General features: G+C 37.0%; 1 protein-coding gene across 2 annotated transcripts; it reads right to left on the bottom strand.

Annotated features, from left to right (window-relative positions):
• Nucleotides 1-1,042: 1,042 nt before the first annotated feature.
• On the bottom strand, nucleotides 1,043-14,343 carry LOC131321644 (long chain acyl-CoA synthetase 6, peroxisomal). Of its 2 annotated transcripts, none has more exons than XM_058352528.1 (23): nucleotides 14,024-14,343; nucleotides 11,057-11,120; nucleotides 10,909-10,986; nucleotides 10,707-10,778; nucleotides 10,540-10,625; nucleotides 10,278-10,379; nucleotides 10,103-10,179; nucleotides 9,811-9,855; nucleotides 9,637-9,723; nucleotides 8,403-8,492; nucleotides 8,214-8,293; nucleotides 7,301-7,394; nucleotides 6,549-6,637; nucleotides 6,372-6,460; nucleotides 5,213-5,342; nucleotides 4,982-5,100; nucleotides 4,081-4,204; nucleotides 3,822-3,908; nucleotides 3,054-3,157; nucleotides 2,888-2,973; nucleotides 1,786-1,872; nucleotides 1,582-1,668; nucleotides 1,043-1,483 (listed from the first exon to the last, which is right to left on the bottom strand). In XM_058352528.1, exons 1-23 carry the CDS (start codon nucleotides 14,142-14,144, stop codon nucleotides 1,385-1,387), a joined length of 2,097 nt encoding a protein of 698 aa, XP_058208511.1. In that variant the 5' UTR covers nucleotides 14,145-14,343; the 3' UTR covers nucleotides 1,043-1,384. The 2 variants fall into 2 exon arrangements, with proteins under 2 accessions (XP_058208511.1, XP_058208512.1); XM_058352529.1 differs by having other exon boundaries at nucleotides 11,057-11,117; nucleotides 14,024-14,342.
• Between the last annotated feature and the right edge of the window lie 8,021 nt (nucleotides 14,344-22,364).

Genomic DNA, 22,364 nt, shown 5'->3' with positions numbered 1-22,364 from the left:
TTTTTTTTGTTGCTGTTATATATTATGGAAGTTAGATAATCACTTCTCTTTTTTGCCGAAAGAGTAGGGTTTTTTTTTACTAAGAGGAACTCCCAACCTCACTTTTACTGGGACAGGAGTAAATCCTGGAAATGTAAGAACTCCCACCATTGTTCCCCCCACTGGAATTTTTTTTATTTTCCAAATTATTTTTTTGATTGTCTGATGTTTGTTTGGGTATAGTAGATTCTAATGCAATCCCGATTCTCAGAAGTTGTTCGAGCATCTGCGACATTGTCCTCAAATTTGTAAATGTCAAATTTTTTTGAAAGCTTGTAGGACAGTTTTGATATCCATGCGACCCTTCCACTCCAATTAAAGGAGTACCATTTTTGTATTACATAATTCACAAATAGTTTAATCACTATGAAATTCAATTAGAATTGGACTCAACTCATGTTGGTAAGATTTGGCTTTACATCTGGCAAAACGGTTGAAGAAGGCTTCATGCCAAACGATGATGGAGCCTCACGTAGAGTGTTTTTTTTTTTTTTTTCAATATTGTAAATAGTAGGTTAGTGCACAATGAATTTCAGAAGCTATCCATAGTCCTAAATTCCAAACACCCATGACAGAGCTCGAACCCTAGCCTCCCACATAAGAAATATCAGGAAATGTCAACTGAGCTAGAGCTCATCGCCCTCACCTAGAGCTTACCAAGGCCAAGAATAGTAAGAATTCCTCAGTTGCATTCATTATGGTCCAACTAGCTAATGATGCATAACTTAGGCGTGTGTTAAAGGATTTCTTCGCGTATATTCTGCAACTGAAACCTAATGCAACGAAGCAACGAGTCCACCGGCCAGACCCGGCTAACGAACTGAAACCTAATGCAACAAAGCAACGAGTCCACTGGCCAGACCCGGCTAACGAACGGAGACGGAAAATTCGTTCTGTGACATTATTTTCTAGCAACACAAACAGAGCCTACTGGCCAACTCACCACCATTGAAGGTTCACAAGAATATATGGATCTTTGTGTAGTACAATTTTAAAGTACAACTTAGTTTGTGAAATTTAGTTACTTTGAAAATTTGGTACAGTAATAACGATTTATTTTGGACTACAAGAGGTATATGTTCTCAATGAACTTGAGAGACCTTGCAAGAATCAGCTAATTATTTCCCAATCACTATTTTATTTCTTTCTTCTAATTTTGCGAGGGAAAAAACAACAAACCAAAAGAATCGATATTCCACGTTAATACGTTATTCAACGGGACAACAACTGGAATTGTTTCATTGCTGTTTTCGTTGTTCCAATACTTCCGGCCGTAAGCTCCATGAATCCCAAGCAGACACACTTGGCTTAAGTTCTATCTTTCCTCTCTCTTTTCCTTTGTGCTTCACAACAGTTTCTGGGGCGAAGGATCAGACGTTGAAAGCTCGGCGTACATGTCAGCTATCGCTTTCGCAAAATACGCCTTTGCTTGAGGTCTCTTGATCTGGGAAAAAAAGAGAGTAGACAATGGACAGATAATGGTGATTTCAGTGCATCTCGCCATGTCAATTTAGGTAACGGGTTTTCCAAATTAACGCTTGCCTTGAATGTTGGTGTGAGCAAACCATTCTCCATAGTGAAGGGTTCATGCACCAAAGTCACAGCTTTTGCAAATTCAAAACCTCTCAGCTGAAGTGTAATACAAAACCAAAAATAAAAATATTAAAACATGTTCTCCATATTTCTGGTTACTTTAAGGGCAAAAAATATATTAAAAGCAAATGACATTACTCTACACAAGAATACCTGAGCTTCCCTTCCAAGGGCATCCAAGTCAGCCAAGACAGCGGCCCTTGTTCTTGGGTCGCTGCACAATTCTTCTAAATCATTGTACTGGACATGAACATTGGTACCACATCATGCCAGGGAATGGTTAAAACAGGAAATCTTCGGATAATTTTAGGCACAAAAAGATGTCATTAACCATCCAAGCCCATGTTGGCAAGGTTGCAAACTAAACAATGAAAAGGAAACTAACTTCTCTCGAAAAGACAGTTTGTGGGGTTGTGAAGCCTGGTCAGTATTGGACATCTTACCACATGTTCGAAGAGGCGTAATTTCTTCTTGAAGGGCATTAAGGTAATTTTCAATAACCGTCGCACATTTAACACTTGCTACATTAGAGTAAGTCCACCTTACCACCATTTATCTTGCCATTGACATAATTTCGCATATTTTTTTGGCAATATCTTAGTCCACCCATTCCTATTTCTTCATGCCACAAAATGGCTACCATCTTTGGTGCCGAAGATGGTATTGCCATTTCTCCCACTTCAACCAAACCATTTGATTTGCATTGAAAAATGAGATAGTGTAATCCAATAGTCTAGATTTGAGATTGCACAAAATGACATCAAATCGGTGCAGCAACAGTGCTAATTTTTTTACTTTTTTGACACTGTAGCAAGCCAGAAAAGGACTTTGGCAATGCTATTTTGGCAACGTAGGGTAGACTTGCTCTTAGCAGCCCATATAGTATTCTACTTCATTACTTAGTGAAAACTGATGTAGGCCGCAGACATAAGCAATCTTGCCATTATCCATTTCGCGCTTTCTTCTTGTGATTGATTTTCTAATCGTGCTATTGTGTGTGTGGTTCATTGGCCAACAGTTTGGACCTTCACATCATGCATCCTTCTCATCCGTTTCATCTCAAGGCAACATTCGTATAATGAAAAAAAAAAAAAAATGGCTGTAAAAATGGCTGTTTGATCACTGTGAAGTCAACAATTCTTTTCAGACATCTTGAGGACCAACTGTACACACTTGAGCTGAAAATCTTTGACTTCATAATTACGCTGACTACAATTTCTTGTTTGCAGACTGAAGTAATAAGACCAAGAATCACCTTAATGCCCTCATTTGCAGCCCAAGCTTTCAATACATCTGGGTCTACCGAGACAACAGCAACCAAGGAGGAGTTGAAGCTGTCACCTACTCATGAATACAAAGCAGTCATAGATAGACGGACAGGCAAATAGACAGAGAGAACACTGGAAACATAATTTTCTTACCATAAACAAAGCACTGAGCACCGAACTTGCATTTAGCATATACGTTCTCAACTTTCTCAGGAGCTATGTACTCACCCTGTGCCAGCTTAAATATGTTCTTCTTCCTGTCAGAATAGGATGACAATTTTAATACACTCGCACATGCATGCAACCTCGCAAAAAATAAGTTAAGACACTCCCATTGCAAATGAATCAGGGAAACAACATGGATCTTATAATCTAGAAAAAGAAAAACCAATGCATACAATCAGAACCATCCTAGCTGAGGCGGCTTTCAGCCAAAACCAACAGTGAAGGGTATTCCATGTTTTGGAAACAGAAACAAGTGCGTTCGTGTGTGTGTGTGTGTGAGAGAGAGAGAGAGAGAGAGAGAGAGAGAGAGAGAGAGGTTTGTTGTTCAATCGGGCATCAAACTAGCAAAGCCCAACATCTTCTTTTTACCATGGCAAAAAGCCCAACAGCATGTCTATAATAGATGTACTTAGTTTGACCACGGCAATTGGCTGTCAACAAGAAACATGCCATTTAAGTTTTTAATTCCAAGCAATTAGGGGCTATAAATTCATCCGGCTATAACTAGGGACCTCAAGAAGCATATGGCTTGGGTTCAACTCTCATCCACGTGATATTGATTCCTGCAAGACTTTGTCCCAGCTTTAATTGGAGCCCTTGCTAGTGGATGGTGGAATTGGTCTCCTGGATTAGTTGTCCATTGGCTGCACTAGGATACCAACTTATAATTAAAAAACAAGGATAGTGTCATATCACCTATCAATTATCTTTAGGCGACCTCCAGCTGACCACAACCCTATGTCCCCTGTATGAAGCCACCCATCTTCATCAACTACTTCTCTCCTGTTAAATTTAATTATGCCAATACTCAGTACAAGTTACAAGTACATCCCCTTGTGTGTGTGCATGCACGCGCTTTTGGGGGGTCGGAGGACATGGGGTAAGGATTGGAGAAATGAAAGGGAAGTAAACTGAAGATAAAGAAGAGGAACTGGTAAGATAGAAAGGCAAGTACGATTGCACTTCATCTTTATGGTAGCCACGGAATACGATGGGACCTCGCACACAGATTTCACCCCGTGGATAGGGCCGATCCTCGGATGTATAATTCATTTCTGGAACATCTACAAGCTTTACTTCTGGAAGAACAAAGTAGAAACTATACATTAGTCAATCCTGATTAGTAAGATAAATATCAGAATATAGTTGCAACCATGTCAGAGTACAACTGTGGTTAATGTAACTTCGCAAGAAAACCTAGTGCCTAATTTGTTGTTCAATATGGTATCAAACTAGAAAAGGTCTTTGGAGGCTCAAATAACGAAGCCCGACACAATAATATAACCAATATCCACATTCTGACCCCTTCTGACCCCAGCAGTAGGCTGTCCGCAAGAAACATGCCATTTACTTTTTCTAATGCCAAGTTAATTGGAGACGTATCATTTTGTTCCTTGAGTAAAAGTCCCCCCACCAACCCGTGGAACGCACACGCAAAAAAATTTAAAATGAATAGCACTCATTTTAAATGGTAAAGAAAACATGCAGCCTTCATCAAAGGAAAGAATCAGTCGTTACCGTAATGCATTCACACATGTACACCCAATTTCCTTTCTCCTTTTTTTTGTTCGTCTACCCAATTTCCCTGATTTATAAATAACCCTACTCAATTGGAGCCTGAGAGCACTTGTCTTCCAGGTGGATGAGGCAGGGGTACAAAGAAGAAAAGGCTGCAGTGAACCTTGCTATCTAAAATCCCGACAGTTAGGTAGCCGATAGTAGTAGAAGCTCTAAGGCCGATATTCCTGACTTATCAGAGTAACAAGTAGTATGCATCTATTTGAATTGATGCTTAAACGAAATAACGTGGGTATAACATGGTCAATCAAATATATGAAAGTTTGTCAACAACTCACCGCAAGCAGGATTAGGAGAGCCAACATGGCCAGAAAGATTGTCGCCCTCCTCCATAGAGGTTATAACACATGAAGTTTCAGTCATACCATATCCCTCCAGAACATGACAACCAAAACACCTGTTACATCAAACATTTATGCGCCATTTAAGAGAAACAGGAAGTTAAAAGAAAAGGCAACATATATAGTAACATTATGCAGTCATTGAGGAGAAGAAAGCGATAAGCTTACACCCTCAGGAAGTCCATTACATCAGGAGACAAGGGTGAAGCGCCTGATGCCATTAAACGAACCCTTCCTCCAAGCTTTCCCTTAATTTTATTAAATACCAACCTGTCCCACATGGGAGATGGAATCTTCCCTGAAAGAGTTTCACAAAGACAACTTCAACAGGAGGATTTTTCCTCTAACTAGTTGGTTCACTTCTGTCAATCGTCATGTTTAATTTACTTTATTTTTAAAAAATTGGGAGAAAAAGGGAAGGGACGGGAGAACACAGAGATGATTGCAATGCGAAACGCACAGAAGTAAATAAGTTGTTCAAGTTTTCTAAGATTTCCGGCAAAAAAGGATGAAAAGCAAAGATCACAAGGATTCTCTGCTTACTCTTTTCTTTCTTATCCTGTTTCCTTGTATGTCAGTCAGTTAAGATGATCCCATCTCGTCAAACTATGTTGATATTTTATTCCATATCCAGATTTTCTCAAATTGGCTGCCAGCTGGATATGCAACAATGAGATCAACTCACTAGTGACGATCGACGCTTAACAAATCAAACGAGCTGGCTTGTGGAAGCTCATACAACTTGACATAAACTATTGAAGAAACTACGATGAAGTTTTTTCATGTTTCCAAATTCTAGTTTTTTCTTTTTTTATTTATCGGAAAAATTTGATCTTCCATATTTATTTCTCCTATCGACACTTCTGCCAAGGTTTACGCTGATCAGTTTTGACTTCACACATTCTTATTCAACCACAAACTATCCTTGGATAGTTGCCCTTTCCTTTTAGACTGATAATCATCGCCTTGCTATTCTTTTAACATGTTGGGTACGCATTAGATCATATCCCAAACTCAATGTAACTAATTATTGACTGTCTGCCAATCAAGGATGATTTAGCTAATTCATGATAGGCAAGTAAAATTCACCACAGATACATAGAACTTCAACCATCACAAGATAGTCACTCATTCCTTCCTATAAAGAAATGCATGAGAATGGAAAGCACCTTTTCCTCTAATGTTTTACATGTGCATTTAGAAAGAGTCAAGCTAACGGCAAACGAGATTTTAATTGCAAAGGAATAACATTTGAAAGAATATAGGAACGAAAGAAGCCTCGTAGACCCAAAAAAACATAAGACATGTTGGTTAATAAATTAGTTACCGTTCAATATAGCCTGCTTCTTAGCATTATAGGCAGCATTAAATAACCTCTCTCGCAGACCACCAGATGTCTTCACAGCATTCATAATCCTACACCAGCCAAGCCATGTGATTGCTAAATGGCTATGTATGTGAAATCAAATCAGTAATTTAACCAGGCATTGGATCAGAATTGTACCCAGAATATATTCTGTTGTACAACCGAGGAACACTGCAGAATATAGTAGGTCTTAAAGTAGCCATATCATCCATTAGTTTCAAGTTGTCCTGCACACAGAGGTTAAATTACGAACTTAAGGCCCAACATAAATATTCTCACACATTGACACTTTATATCAATACTTGACATGTGACAAGATTCATGATCTGTGACCGTCGTCCATAATTGTCTAAAGGATATTGGAAGAAATAGCAGCATACTATGTAATGCAGGCCTCAATCATTCAGGGGGGCTGGTCGGTTGAACTAGGTAGGGACATAACATCTGGCATTATTTGCATGAAGCGGCTGCCCTCAGACTTTAGCAAAATTCTAATGCTAAGCAGCACAGAGTTTCTACCGTTAGACTTATTATTCAAAACATATTAAGTTAAGCTCGAGTTGTTAAGTTGATGAACTGGTTTTGCCCCTGAAGGAGCTACTTTTGCTTACCATGACACAGTTCTCATGCTTCCATTTTCCTCGATTCGATTTAACCACCAACTAATGCAATTATTCATGGTCAATTTCGTGAATACTACTAACACTGTCAGCCGTGTATTGCTTGAATGAACCATGCTTCAAGTTTTTCCATTTTCTGCATATGGACACACCTCCCTCGCAAATATCAATTGTCTTAAAACAAACTTCTTAAACAGGATTCCTTAATATGCAGCATAAAACTGACGAAATTTGTTGGTTTCAAAACAAATGCCTGGTTAAGTGTCATACTCCCTGGTAGAACCCAACAGCAACTCCATAATGCGCACAGGTGACCTGGTTAGCCCGCTCATATATGTGAGCCAAAGGAAGATATGATATAAAACTGTCAAGAAACAAAGAATCAAAGATCAGGAAAAGGTAAATACATTGTAACAAAACTTTTCAACTCCATCATCTAGAATTGAAAAAAAAAAAACTTATGTACAGTTCCATGCATGCAGATTAGTCCTTCAAGCAATCCGAGAAGCCATTTTGTCCTATCATAAGTCTTGCCTTAATGAGTAAGTCTCGTGATGTTGGACTTTAAATAATCGTAGTAGAGTAATATGGCCCCGTTGCTTACTTCTAATTAGCTACCAACAATGGCAACTCCAGGAATTATTTTAAAGGACCAACATAAAGTTTAAATATGCATATACACTTGTAAATATATACATAAATGGTTAAAAGTTACGGTAGTCTCCCAAATTCGAAACTATTACCCCGAGCTTTTAAATAAATGGAATCTAAAACCAATACCTACAACTCGTAAAACTTACATTTTTGGCAATTACATAGTAACATATACTTCTTCAATCTTTTTAAAATTTAATAAGTATAAAACCTTGCATTTAGGTTGAAAAGAAAGCAGGACTGTGAGGGAGAGAAAAGTGCAAAGGTTGTGAAGCAATAATTATTCAGGGCAACTATATCATGGGTTGGGGTCATATCTCATCTTGATGATGTCAAATGCTAACCAATCACAAATTTATAGTACGTCAGTAGGAGTAAAAAAATTTGGCATGGGGTCACCTGACACCACACCTCGTAAGGTGGCATCGCCTCTTGCTACCAACATACATGGAACTCTACCCAAATTTTTTCTATTTAGCATAAGTTACAAAAAATTAAAGCAGCAAAAATTGTCAAACTAGATACCCACATATCCGAAGAATGGAATTTGACGGCAAGACTTGACCCAGCAACATCCGCAATCAAGTTTCCATGAGACAATACAGCTCCCTTGCAGTAGTTGAAAAGAGAGTGACCTTGTTAACTTGCTATAGCAGTCAAAGATTGTTGAGTATGCTTTAACATAAAAGTAAAAGTACACCAAAGCTTAAATACCTACCTTTGGAGTCCCAGTTGTTCCACTTGTATAGCAAATAGTAGCAACATCGTCAGGCTTTGGAGGGCAAAAAGGCTGAGGGTTACTGCGGCCCTAAAAGAAATCATACACAAAATAGGAATACTTTTCTCTTAGGCAAGTGGAAGTAGAGTATAAGTAGATTACTATAACAAGGTGACAATGAATACTTTTGCATAACCAGAGCATTAAACATACTTTTATGAAATTTGAAACCTGACCTTGATGAGAAATACAACAAAGAGAAGAGTAACGTAAGCCGAAGAGTAATGTAAGCAAATCATGTCCACAGCACGTGTCCACTAAGAGAAACCCCCACTACCAAAGGGAGAAAATAGGGAATGCTAATTGTTTCATGGACACCTTTGACACAAGTTGAGCATTCATCGACAGTGTAAGTAGGTATTTGTGTACAATATATGATGTTTCCATCTACCTATGCATATGTCTAGACTTCATGACTTCAGAGACCAAATACCAACTTGACTGAACAAAAGAACAAAATTCGAAAACAACTTAACAAATAAAAGACCAAGATGCACTCAGCATGATCCTTAGGAGTTGGACAAGGATCCTCATTGAGCTGAAGTAGACCTAACGCTCTCTGCACTTTAAGCCCGCTGCTGAATGGAAACTAATGAAATACTGACTGCACTAATCGATTGACATTCATGGCCGGAAGCATGTAACTAGCATACTTCGACTCAACATCCAAGGATCAAGTCAGGAGGCAAAAGCTAATAACTGGATACTGGACATAACCGAGAATAATTTTGAGAGATCGGAGTCGTCCATGAAATATGTGCAAGAGAAATTTTGAAAATACTATGCCCCTACATGTATTAGGACCCTCAGGAGAAAGTCAAAATTTAAGAAGCTTTAAAACTAAAGAATGAGAAAGAGAGCACTGATAAATATCACAGGTTCAACTAAGAACACAGATGGTCTCACAGCTTGACTCCAATCACGTTGAAAATTCTTAATCTTAACATAGTTGTTAAGTGCTACAACAGATACAAAGGTATGCAATTGTGGTAGAGCTACAAATATCGGAAAAACTGATGTAGTGCATTACCGCTTCCACTTCAGTTATACCAAACTTATAATCCACAGTAGTTCCTAATCCCCTTGGTAGTCTCCTAGAGCAACCACATTATTATACATACCCATATATCAATTCCAGAGCAAATAACAAAATACTGAGAAGACATTAAATTACCTCACCAAGTAGCTTTGAATATGAAAGAACTTCAACTCCCGTGGTCGACGGAAGTGATGGCAGAAGTTCATCGATCCCTCCAACCACCTAGTGAAAATCAAACAAGAGAACTATCAAATCAGCAGTAAAATCTCTTCAAGGTGATTCAGTTAGTAAGAAAATGGGTTTTCATACCACTATAAGACGTACAGACGGAATCTCAGACAAGAAACTCAACAACTGCAAAATCAAAGAGATAAGAGGTGTAAACCATGACCAGGAAATAAGCAAATTTTTGTTAAATGTGTAATTATAGATGTCAACGAAAAATCCAGTCACCCTCATCTCCTTCAAGGGAACCAGTTTCATTTTTAGTTTTCTTTCCAATATAACAGCCTAACCTCCAACAAAACCAAACATTTTAACGACTATATTCTCTTGAGCTTAACGTGATGACTTTTCTCAATGTTAACATGGCAAAACTCACAATGTTCAATGTCTCGGGAACACAAAATATGGCTTGCACAACAGCGTGGTTTACAATGTACTTAACAGCATCTGGACCTGCAGACAAGCAACAGAGTGTTACATCAGAGAGCCTGGAAAGTCTTAACGAAGCAAAGATCCAAAACTCAAATTACAACAGACAGCTAATCACTAACCAAGAGTGTCATATAAAGGCACCGAAGTGTACGAATAAGCCGAACACGCATGATCAACAATTACCCACTCTGGTCTGTTGATAAAATACAGCCCAACTGAAGCTCCCTGTTGTAAAACCAACCAACTGGGATAGTGAGATATGTAACGAGAAAGGATCCAAGAACTTCAACTCGAGATGCAAGTGGATGGAAAACACATGGTATTTAGGAACAACGTCATAAAGGAAAGAAGAATATTCAACCCAATTTTACTAAAAACTACTCGCCTTTGGTATACCCCGATATACTAGACCAGAACCAATTTCTGACCGAGCGGTACCTGCTTCTCCATATGTCATCCACTTGTACCTAAAAACGATCAGAAACTCAAAGAGATGAACAAGGAGCATCAAAAATGAATTTACAGCTTGGATTACATAACCAACTTACTCTCCAACTGAACCATCGACCCGAATTCGTGTACCCAAGTATTTGTAGTCCCGAAAAGTCTCAACTGAATGCCTATTGTTGCAAAAGGAAAACAAACATAGTGACAAATACTTCTCAATGAAATGGACATTGAAACGAAATTAGTAGACACTATTTAAAAATTAACAATGATGAAACAACAAATTGAATGAGGGGTACTCACACAAAATTGTCATGTAAGGTACCAATTTCAGGATGATCTGGAAACCTGCTAACAAGCTTCAAAGGAGACCATGCAGATCTGCATCATCTGGGACTTTAAGAACAAATTACGGTCGTAGAGCTTAATTATCAAGATTAAGAATCACCACCTGTACACATTCCACTTCCCAGTCTGCAATTTCTCTGGAAGCACTGCACTATACCCCTGCTCTGCTAAGAACACAACATCCTCATTAGGGTATGTTTTTGTGCGCGCGCGCATGGTCCCATGGGTGTGTGGGTGAGCGTGGGTGCCTGTGCCTGTGCCTGTGCCCGCACGAGCGTGTAAGAGAGAAAAAAATGTTCGTTTTATGATGTCCTCTAATTAAATATACAATTTCCAAATCCCAAAAATGTTTGCCCCATCAATCTTGGCTGCCTGCTTCCTCAAAGACAAAACAGCTATATGAGGAAATTCCTCTTTGTTTTATGACGTCCTCTAATTAGATATACAATTTCCTCCACAAGAACTGTCCTATCTCCGATGTATCCAAAAACTCAAAAGTTTCCATAATTTGATATTGGCATTCTGTTCCCACTCTGCCACTACTAGTCTGTCATATGATCGAAAACATTATGCAATATTAGAAATTACAAACAAGATGCAAGTAGAAATCCTTATTGCCCAAAACTTCTCTAAAACCAATATTATAGGTTATTGCAATTAGCACCGCTTGGCCACAGACCCAGTGGTCAGCCTGAGAGTCAGACTTGGGAAGTTTGCTCCCTCCTAGCTATTAAGTTCGAAACTTTCTAGGTGCTATCTTGAGGCTCAGTCCACGCGGAATTTTCCCGATTTAATATGCGCCCCCGCTAGAAAATGGTAGGTTTGGTCACAGGGATTATTCAGGATGCACATGCGCAGACCAGGACACATGATTTATAAAGTGAAAAAAAAAATCTTCACAAGTTGTGATTCCCTCTCCCCCCAACCCAAGCTTCAACTTAATCAATTGTGCACTATACAAAAATCAGAAACCTCAAAATTAAATATCAATGCTGTCGTATAATTTTGCAACATACTGAGACAAAAATAATAATAATAACTAAAAAGAAGGGGAAAAGAAAAAGGTAATGTGCAATTGCATTGTCCCTTGCTTAACTGCTTCCAAGTTCTCAAATATCAAGACAATAAAGCATTATTTCCACATTCTAGATTCCTTTCCACTCTGCCGCTACTAGTCATTCATATGATCGAAAACATTCTGCAACATTAAAATTACAAACAAGATGCAAGCCTTCTGTAGAAATCCTTACTTCCCAATACTTCTCTAAAAGCAATATTTTAGGTTCTTGCAATTAGCACCGCTTAGCTACAGTCCCGGTGTACTGCCTGAGAGTCAGAGACTGGGGGGTAGGGGTGATACCGGTCCGGTTTCGACCGGTTTTGAATATTTTTTCGGTCGAAACCGGTTATCCGGTTTTAGCATTTTTGAAACCGGAACCGGTTGAAATAAAACCGGTCCGGTTTCGACCGGTTCAACCGGTTTCGGTCCGGTTTATTCGGTTAATCCGGTTTTCATTCATGGGCCACATTTTTGGCCCAACACATCAAAAAATTCACAATTCAACCCACAAAAATTCATAATTCAACACTTTTTTTTTGGCCCAACAAAAAATGATCAATTTTGAGCCCAATACATCAAAAAAAATCCGTAAAAACAGATCTAGTGGGAGCAGTGAGAAGTGAGAAGTGGGAGTCTGAGACAGAGGGGATTGTGGGGTGCGGGTAGAATGAAATTTTTTTTGGGAATTTAGGGCTCAATTGGTAAAGGGGTTAATATATATATGTATATATTATATTATATATCCGGTCCGGTTTCGACCGGTTTTTAGACGACGTAAACCGGAAACCGAACCGGAAAACCGGTTTGTAAAAATTTTAAAACCGGAACCGGATCGAAATTATTCAACCGGTTTAAAAAATTCGGTCCGGTCCGGTTTTTCCGGTTTCGGTCGATTTTCCGGTTTCGACTAACACCCCTACTGGGGGGGGTTGGGGGGTGCTCCCTCCTATGTCTTAAGTTTGAAACTTCCTAGGTGCTTTCAACTCTTGTGGGTCAGTCCATATAGAATTTTTCCCGACCTAAACTGCGCCCTCAGCACATGAGCTGACCCAGACACATGATTTATAAAACAAAGTCATCAAATCGTGATCCATCCCCCCCCCCCCCCCCCCCCCCCTAACCAGGGGTGCAAAAGAGCTGAGCCGAGCTGCTCGTGTTCGAGCTCAGCTCAGCTACCAAACGAGACGAAAACTCGAGCTCGGCTCGTTTGTGAACAAGCTGAGCCTGGCTAATTTACTTAACGAGCCTAGCTTTTGAGTATTGAGCTCAAACTCAAGCCGAGCCTAAACAAGCAGCTCTCGAGTAGCTCGGTTCGTTGGCCGCACTACCCCAACCCAAGCGTATACTTAATCAATCGTGCACCAGACAAAAATCAGAAACCTCAAAACTAAATATCGTGCCGTTTGTATAATTTTGCAGAATATTGAGAGGATTACAACCACAAAAACGAAGCCAATTAAGTGGAGGGGGCCCAACTGAAACTGAATTTGTTTTAGAGTATAAAGAATAACCTCAAACTGAAAGTGAAAATCATCAAGATTCGTAAAGTGGAGGGGGCCCAAACCCTTAGCAAAAGAACAAGCCCATATGGAATCGAAAAGGAAAGACAACAAAAAAGCAGGAATAATAACATGAGATTGGAAAAGGACCTAACATCTAACAATAAACCCTACCTTCAAAAAAAAAGAGTCATTTTTCTCAACTTTTTGCCGTCGCATCGAAACAAAAAACTTCTAAACTGGCATATCTCAAATCAACTCAGATAAGCACACAAGGGTTTCAAAACACAGAATCCGGAAATATAAAAGGCGATGCGGCCATATAAAGCTGATATCGGCCAATACATAAAGTAACAGTAACATCAGAGGTTTAAAATTCTGTTTCCTGTCGATAGAATACGTAACCGACCTTTATTTAAATCGCTAAAGAGTACAAGTAAAGAGGGATATATATATATATATATATATATAGAGAGAGAGAGAGAGAGAGAGAGAGAGAGAGTGTGTGTACCGGAGAAGAACTCGCCGGCGGTGTTGTTCGGTCGGAGAAGAGACCGCTCGTCGTTGCCGGCGGCGGTGGAGGTGAGGTGGTTTTGAATGGCGCGGAGGCGGCGTTGAGCTGACGTGTCCATGGATGCAACTGCGTCGTCTGACTGCTTTCCTGTTTTGATCCTCCAAGCGATGAGGTATCAGGCGTTGTTGGTATGAGTTTCAGTTTGGAATGGTGTATATGAGAGAGAGAGAGAGAGAGAGAGAGAGAGACGGCACGCTTTCCAATGCAACGGCAGATACGGCTTGGATAAAAAACGTCGGCAGCAGATGATCAAAACAATCGTCGTTACCGGATGGTCTCGTTTCATTTCATTCAAAGCCCGTGGACGGCCCGTGGACGGTCTAGAAGTTTTCGTTCCGCTAAAATTTTTATTTTTTAAATATAATTTTTTTAGGATCATACTTAAATATACACTCATACATACACTGCACATTAATGTGTGTGAGTGTGTGTTTTGGATGTAGAGGTAGAATTACTCTTTTAAATATTTGTTTTACGAAACATTTTATTTTCTTATAATATATTACTTTTAAATCAAAAAATAAATATTTATTTTTTTAGAGGGAACTTAAGTCACATAATTCCCGTGCGGTGCCTGAGAGAGAATGCAAACGCGAGCGAAAAAGCGTCTTTTACAGCACATCTCAAATTACTAAAATTTGCAAAAGCAATGGTTGAGAGAACGAACGTAGAACATAATGATGGTTTATGCGACTAAGGTCAAGACAAAGAAAATGACAAGAAACTATTTTACTTGAATATATTTTCTACACTTTTTAAAACTTTTTTTGTATTTTTAGTAGTACTTTTTAATATACTCTTTCGTATAGTTTTTCACATATTGCAATATTTGTTTTGTTTTGAAAATGACTTTAATACATTTTTTCTTTTACTGTTTGATTTCAATACATTTTTACTTTTCCAATTTTTAGCATTCTTTCCTCCATGAGTAAAACCTTTTTACGGAGGTTTCATAAATTAATTATAGTTTTACATAGATCAATCTTGTGCTTCCAAAACTGTTTTGGACAATTCGGATTAAAAATTAATTTTAATTGATAAAAATTGGGTAATGATGATGTTAAAATCTTTTTTGTTGGTGTCAAAACTCAAGTACATAAAAGTCTTGTACATTGCAAATGGTACAAACTTTTTGTGCACTAGAGTTTTGGCACAAATAAAAATGATTTTGACACCAACAAAAACGATTTTAATATTATCATTTTCCTAAAAATTTAAAAACACATCTCAATTATTGATTGTCAAAATAAACGGATTATATTGTTCAGAGATGTGAAACTCTCCGTGAATAAGCTTCCATCTCTTTCCATACATGAACCACTCATGTTCCGTGAGCAAGGGGGGAATTGGAGAGTAGGCAGAGGTGGCAGTTGCGCTTTCTTTTTCCTTTTTGGTGTAAAGGCGGCTCCTTTTTCTTGTTTTGGTGATAATTACCTTTCTGCAGTTAATGCCTTGTTTGGATTTAAATTTAAAAACAAAATCATCTTAAAAAATACTTATTATTTTTATTTTTAATTATTATTTTTATTTTTCTCTTTACTCGTTATCCTATCTCCAATTATTACCTTAATTTTTCTTTTCACTCAGTACCCCAAAAATCAAACTAAAAAAACTCAAATTTCAATCCGAACAAGACATAAAACTCAAGTATATTTCTGAAGGAAATTTTAAAGGTAGTTTGAATTGAACATTAAGCTATTAGTTAGCATCAAAAATTGATGTTTCTCGCTTCAAAATTTTAGTTTGGCGATGATAAAATTGTAAAAAAAAAAAAAAATTGTATAACTCTTATATCAATAAACATTTTAATTGTGGTTGAAAATCATTGTGCCTAGATTATTTTGTTTGTTGATCTATATTATCTACTTACTCAAAAATTGATGTGCATTTTTATTTACTTTAGCCACGTATGTATAATTTAGTGACGACACGAAAAAAAATATTAAACTATATAAAAAAAGTGTAAAACTTTAATTCATTTTTCGAGCCCAGAAAATTCGCTTAACCCCCTCAATATATGGTGTAGCCGCCCAACCTATCTTTATTTGATGTCAAAATAGTATTTATAATTTGCATGGAAGTACTTATGTATAACTATTGTGTACCTTTTCGTGGTGAACCATCCTTGTAGAAGTATAGAGTAATAGATATAAGTGTGTATGTCTTGTCTTAGTCACAATAATTGTCAACAGTATTATCTGTTGCAGTTCTCAATTCACGTTCAGTTGTGCTAGTACCACATTCAAATACATACCCATACTCAAACAGCGTGCAAAGTTTTCGTCGAAGTTTTACTCTGTGTTTGAATGAATTTTTAAGAAATTATGTAGGATTATGAATAAGGAGATAAATAAAAATAATGATTGGAAGTAAAAATAATAATTAGAGAAAGATAAAAAGAGAAATAAAAATAAAATTAAAAAATAAGAATAAATAATAATAATAAATATTTTTTGAGTTAAATTTTTTTTTAAAAAAAAATGTTATAATCAGCTCAAAGGGCTGACGTTAGTGCTATTCACGCGCGTTTAAAGAGAGTCCTACCTTTTCTATTTAATGCATTATGCATGTCTGAAAAACGCACCATCCAAACAGCCTGCAAAGTACAACAGCAAATGGCGTGGTCTATTTTGTTGTGCTGCTTTAACTACACCATTTAGGAGTACAAGTCAAACTTTGGCCGGTTCATAAGACTCATAAAAAAGGGGGGATCTAGACAGGACCATAATGACACGTGACACGATACTCGCTTCATTTCAATATGTTTTATCTTATTTCGGAGTGATTTGTTTATATATACCTTCGATTTTGAACATAAGTGTAACTTAATCCTTCAAGTTTCAATTTCAACAAAATAAACCTTCGATTTGCAAATTAGTTTCAATGTCATTCCACAGTTGGGTTCCGTTAAGAATTTGGACGGAAAGTGGGCACGTGGCCATCACGTGATCTTTTCCCAGGGCATATTTGCCCATTGCCCTCCCAACCTTAACCCTATCATTGTCCTTCCTTCCTCCTTCACTCCCCTCCCTTCCCTCACACTCCACGACGGAGGGAGGGGGGCTGCTGTCCCCTTGGGGACAACAGCATGCTGCTGCACCTCATTTTGGGGCCCATCCCGGTCTCGTTCTGATAATCTGAATCGTTCAGTTTGTAGAGCTCGTCGAATAGAACAACTATGCAAAAAATCAGCTTAATTGGATATCATTAAGTACTTGATCAGAAAATGGAAAGAGAGGATGGTGGTGGTTATGATGATGATGATGGTTAAGGGAGGGAGGGAATGGACAAATATGCCCCTGGTGAAGGCTCACGTGATGGGCACATGCCCACTTTCCGTCCAAATTATTAACGGAAGCCAACTAAGGGATGACATTGAATAATTTGCAAATCGAAGGTTTATTTTGTTGAAATTGAAACTTGAAGGATTAAGTTAAATTTTTGTGCAAAATCGAAGGGATATATAAGCAAACCACTCCTTATTTCGGGTTTTTAACTTATTAATGTCTTGCTCGTTTCCATTTTTGAAAAAAAAATTCCAACTCAAAAAATAATCGTTACCCTTACTTTCAACAATTACTCTTCACTCATTACTCATATCTCCAATCATTATTCTCATTTCTTTCTCTATCTCTCGTCACTTATTACTCTTACTTCCAATTATTACTCTTATAAAAAATTTCTCAAAAACTTATCCAAACACATCATTAAGGAAATCAAATCTGATCTATTAATTTGAAAATATACATAATTTCATCTATTGATTTTGAAATTGGACAATCAATTTGAGACATCCATAAGTAAAAAATGGGACAAACAAATCGGGATGGAGGAAATACTTGATTGGAGTACTAGGACTCTTCAAACAAAAATACTTTCCTCCTACTCAATTTGTTTGTTTAATTTTGAAATTCCAACTTATTTAAGGAGCATAATGATTAGGTTCAAAATGTTTTGGGTTTCAAAAAATACTCTCATTCTTTGAGCAATTAAAGAGTGCACATTTCCCATGATTTTTTTAAAAGTGAAAGGACATTAAGGAAATTTTTTCTGGAAATTGATATTCACATTCCATTTTTTGTTATTCACTTCATTTTTTGTTTTTAGTGTAGAAAATGTATGTTTTTTTTTTTTTTGCTAAAAGATAAATAAGAGAGTGGATAACAAAAATAGGAGTGTGAATATCAATTTTCTTTTTTTTTAGGCAACTTCTAGTTGGACAAATAATTTGGGACTTATTAAAGTCAAAAAGTAAAATAAATAAATAAATAAATTGGAACGGAGGGAGTAAAAAACGTGGCAGCCATATTAGCATTTGGAACAGGTCAATTGTTCATTCCCATTTTCTTGTTCAAGTTTTGTATTGTCAATTGTTAGCTGTTGCACCAATAATTGGGCTTTGGTTGGGTGAGTTCATCCTCTCTTTTCTTTTTTTAGACTAATATCAAAATACCACTTATTTTTTTACTGAAGTAGACAATACAGTTAAAGGTGAGTTATCTTGAATAGTAGGTATTTTTTGTTTAACAATAGCGTTTAGACAATAGCGTGAGGTCATCCAACTGAGTCTATGTCAATTGACAACAAGAGTTCGAATCTCTCCACATATGTGTGGTGGTTATTGTTCTTGTATTTGTTGGTATTATTTTTTTCCCTTGATTGGGCTATTAGTTGAGTCGGTTTTATCGTGATTATTATTGATTAATTTCCAATTTGATGTAATTCTGATACTTGTATTAACCTACAGTTGAAAAATTATTATGGTCATGCATTGCCTTTCTTCTGGTTTTTACTAAGAAAGAAAAAAAAAAAAGACAATTTAAAATATGGGGGATCGATCAATATATTAGTAAAAATGATACGAAGATTTTTGAAGATTTAAGTGACAACTTTGTCTTTCTTTCTTTTTTATTTTATTTATCAGGGACAAATCCAAGCATTTTTACATAATGTGCATGGAGAAGTAGATATGATTATGGAGAGTATCAGAATATATTTTATACAATAAATATAACGTGTCACTCGATTCATTTCCTAGATGATGCTTATAATTGGTTGCATATGGAGGAAATGGTAATAAGAGTCAAAATTTCTTCAAAGAAATGCTAGCAATCGGATTACAAAATACTTGTACACCGAATTGATACAACATTTGAAGTAACTAATCAGATAGTTTATGGAGGTGTGTTATTTTTACAACTATAATAAAGTTGTGACTTTAAATTCCTGTGGCTTAGGTTTGTCGCAGCCTCGTGTGCTTTGATTTGTATTATGTAAGTTGAAGGGTAAAATATGGAGTTGCCCCTTGAACCATTCAAAAAATATTTACTTCGTCCTTAAACTATCAATTGCGTACACGTGCCCTTTAAACTAACCAATCGTTATTTACTAAGGACAATTCCCACTTTCCATCCATATTTTGGACGGAAAATTCGTGCCCAGGCTAAAAATGTCTTTTAACGTACCAATATATGTATCTTCTTTCTCCTCCATCTCATAGTCCCCCAACTTTGTTTATCTCCCTCTCACCCACTCTCTTCGTCTCTCTCTCCTTCTGTGACAATGAGTAAGTGACTGTCCTAAGTTTCAATTTTTTCATCTAAAAAGCCAACTAACTTCATCTAGTTGTGCAATTTTTTTTCTCTTTCCCTCCATTATCTAATCAAGCAGAGGAAGGAAAAACAGAATATATATGGAAACAAAGAACTAACAAACAAATGAAAAAAAATTACGGGGAAAGGAGAAAACAGGGAAGAGGATATCATAGATTTCGAGAGGATCAACGGCGTCGTCACAGTGAAGATCTTCGGTGCGAGCAATCCTCTCCTTAGCGTGAACCATTGGATTTGAATTAATCAGTTCTAGAGTCATCTCTCTTTCTAGGTGTTAGGGTTAACTGACTGAAAACCCACAAATTGATTTATGTCAAAATCTACTGTCAACCCAGTGGGCTAACGGTGGTGAGTCTCACGTGCCATAATAACTTATCTTTCTCCACATTGTAATAAACAAATTGGTATGGATAAGCAAACTTAACAACAATACTAAAAAAAACACCTCACATTGTAATAAGCAAAGTTACAAGTCTTTTAGTAAATAACCAAATTCCACTCATTCCATAACCAAACCTAACAACTTTTACCAATAACCAAAACTCAATAACCAAACCTAATAATCAAATTCAAAACTAAAAAATTAAAAAATATCTCACATTAGAATCGTCTCATCGAGACGAATAATTTGGTGTGGTCGGGTGCGTGATTGAAACTCGTTTGCAATTGGACATAGGTTCATTGCGTATTGTTGGGGGGGGGGGGTTTATAGGGATACAAAAATAATCAACGTAGAGGTCAAGTTTGTTAAATTTGATTATAAACTAAATGAATTATCAAATGCTGACGTGACATATTTTGATTATCGATTTTGATTATTACCATTGCGGATGCTCTAATGCATTTGTCAGTCTTTGTGCCGAACTGCTTTTGGTTTTGGCGGAGATGACAACACTAACTAACCCTTAACTTTTTCAACATGGTGTCACCTGCTACTTCAACCCTTCAGGAAAAATTATTCCGTACTTGTACCTTCAGGGAAAAATTATTCCGTGTTCGTAAGATCTGCTACTTCAATCCTTTTTTTTTACAAGAACTTCAACCTTTTTTTTAATTTTTATAAATGAAACTTCAACCCTTTCGTATCTACATTTTTCAATAGGTTTTCCCCCGCTCTAAAATCACGCAAATATCATCAGATTGTAAAAACTAAGAATCGGGATCCTCTTCAGTCCAATGATTTTGGATTAATGATTTGGACCGGACGACATAGTCCAAATCAGGACTATCCATTGGTAGAATCAATGGTTCAAATTTGCTTATCAATTCTTACCGGTAAAAATTAATCCTTCCGTCCCACTTTGTTGCGTCTGTTTCCTTTTTGGGAAACAATCTATAAAATATTATAGATTGTGAGATATAGACAATTTTTTTGGACGTCCCAAAAAAAAAACAGGCACAACAAAGTGGGATGGAGGGAGTAACTCTTACCAGTAATTAGAAATACATCCAAACCATTAATTGCACCAAATGAACGGTACCAAGCAGAACTATTTTATTTTTTTTTACTCTAGAAGATCCATTTTCAAAAAGTAAACAACATAATATAAAGTATAGAATCTATTATAGACTCTCGCCGTTCCAAAATTATAGTCGGTAAAAGTTCAAATTTTGGATAAAAAGAAAAGCACTTTTGTGCATATTTTTTTGAGTTGTAGTAATTGAGTTTTTATAGTATAAAGAAAGCTACATTATTATTTTATTTTAAGTTTTTTTTTTTGCATTTTTTAATCTTGCGTTAATATTTTTGTGAATTGTTGGTTCAACTCGATGAGAGAAATGCAAAAGTTACAATAATAAACCAAGTTAAATTTTTTTTAAAGTTTCCTTGCGAGAAATCAACTCAATCCGGTATGCGTAGATGTTTGATCTGATTTTCAACTTTTTCATTCAGTTTTGTGTCTTATAATCTGAATGAAAAAATAAAAGATTGGATCGATCACTTACACATATAGAATTGAGCTGATTTCTCATGAGCCATAGTATTGTTTTAAAATTATTGAACGGATCGAATTATTCGTGCGGGACCAAGAATGGGCTCCGCCTTCCCTTCAATACCCGTCGGTTTACTCGCCATCGGTACCTATATAGTACGAGAAGCTGAGGGTGTTTGTGAAAAAAGAAGACGTTTGCTTAAGGTTAAAATAGTCATTGGATGAAGATACCCGGCGGACATTGGGAAAGGACTACTGAGAGAAGGTACAATTTTACACGCGTCCACTTTTTATTGAATACTGCCAAATTGTATTTTCCCCATGCGTCAACCCAGAGGGTAGATAATAACCGGACCGTTGATTTATTTGTTCCTATTTTAGGGTTTTGGAAGTAAAAGTATAAAAGTCTAAAATACCCCTCGCCAAACATGTTGGGTAAGTTTAGTCAGCAACTTTTCCATTCATCAACTAAGTTTTCCGTCCAAAATATGGATGGAAAATGGGATTTGTCCTTAGTAAGTAATGTTTGGTTAGTTTAAGGGATAAGTGTGTGCAATTGATAGTTTAAGGATGAAGTAAACAAAATTTGAATAGTTTAAGGGACAAGTACATATTTTACCATAAGTTGAAACCCTTCTTGTACTCTTTTCTATATATATATATATATATGATGTTCTTCTAAGGGAACCCCCACGCATAAACGTGTAAAACGACTATAGAAGGGGACGCAAG

Source organism: Rhododendron vialii, chromosome 4a (genome assembly GCF_030253575.1).
Source record: "Rhododendron vialii isolate Sample 1 chromosome 4a, ASM3025357v1".
Taxonomy (NCBI): Eukaryota; Viridiplantae; Streptophyta; class Magnoliopsida; order Ericales; family Ericaceae; genus Rhododendron; species Rhododendron vialii.
The sequence above is the reverse complement of the archived record's forward strand: the minus strand, read 5'-3'. Positions and strand labels throughout refer to the sequence as shown.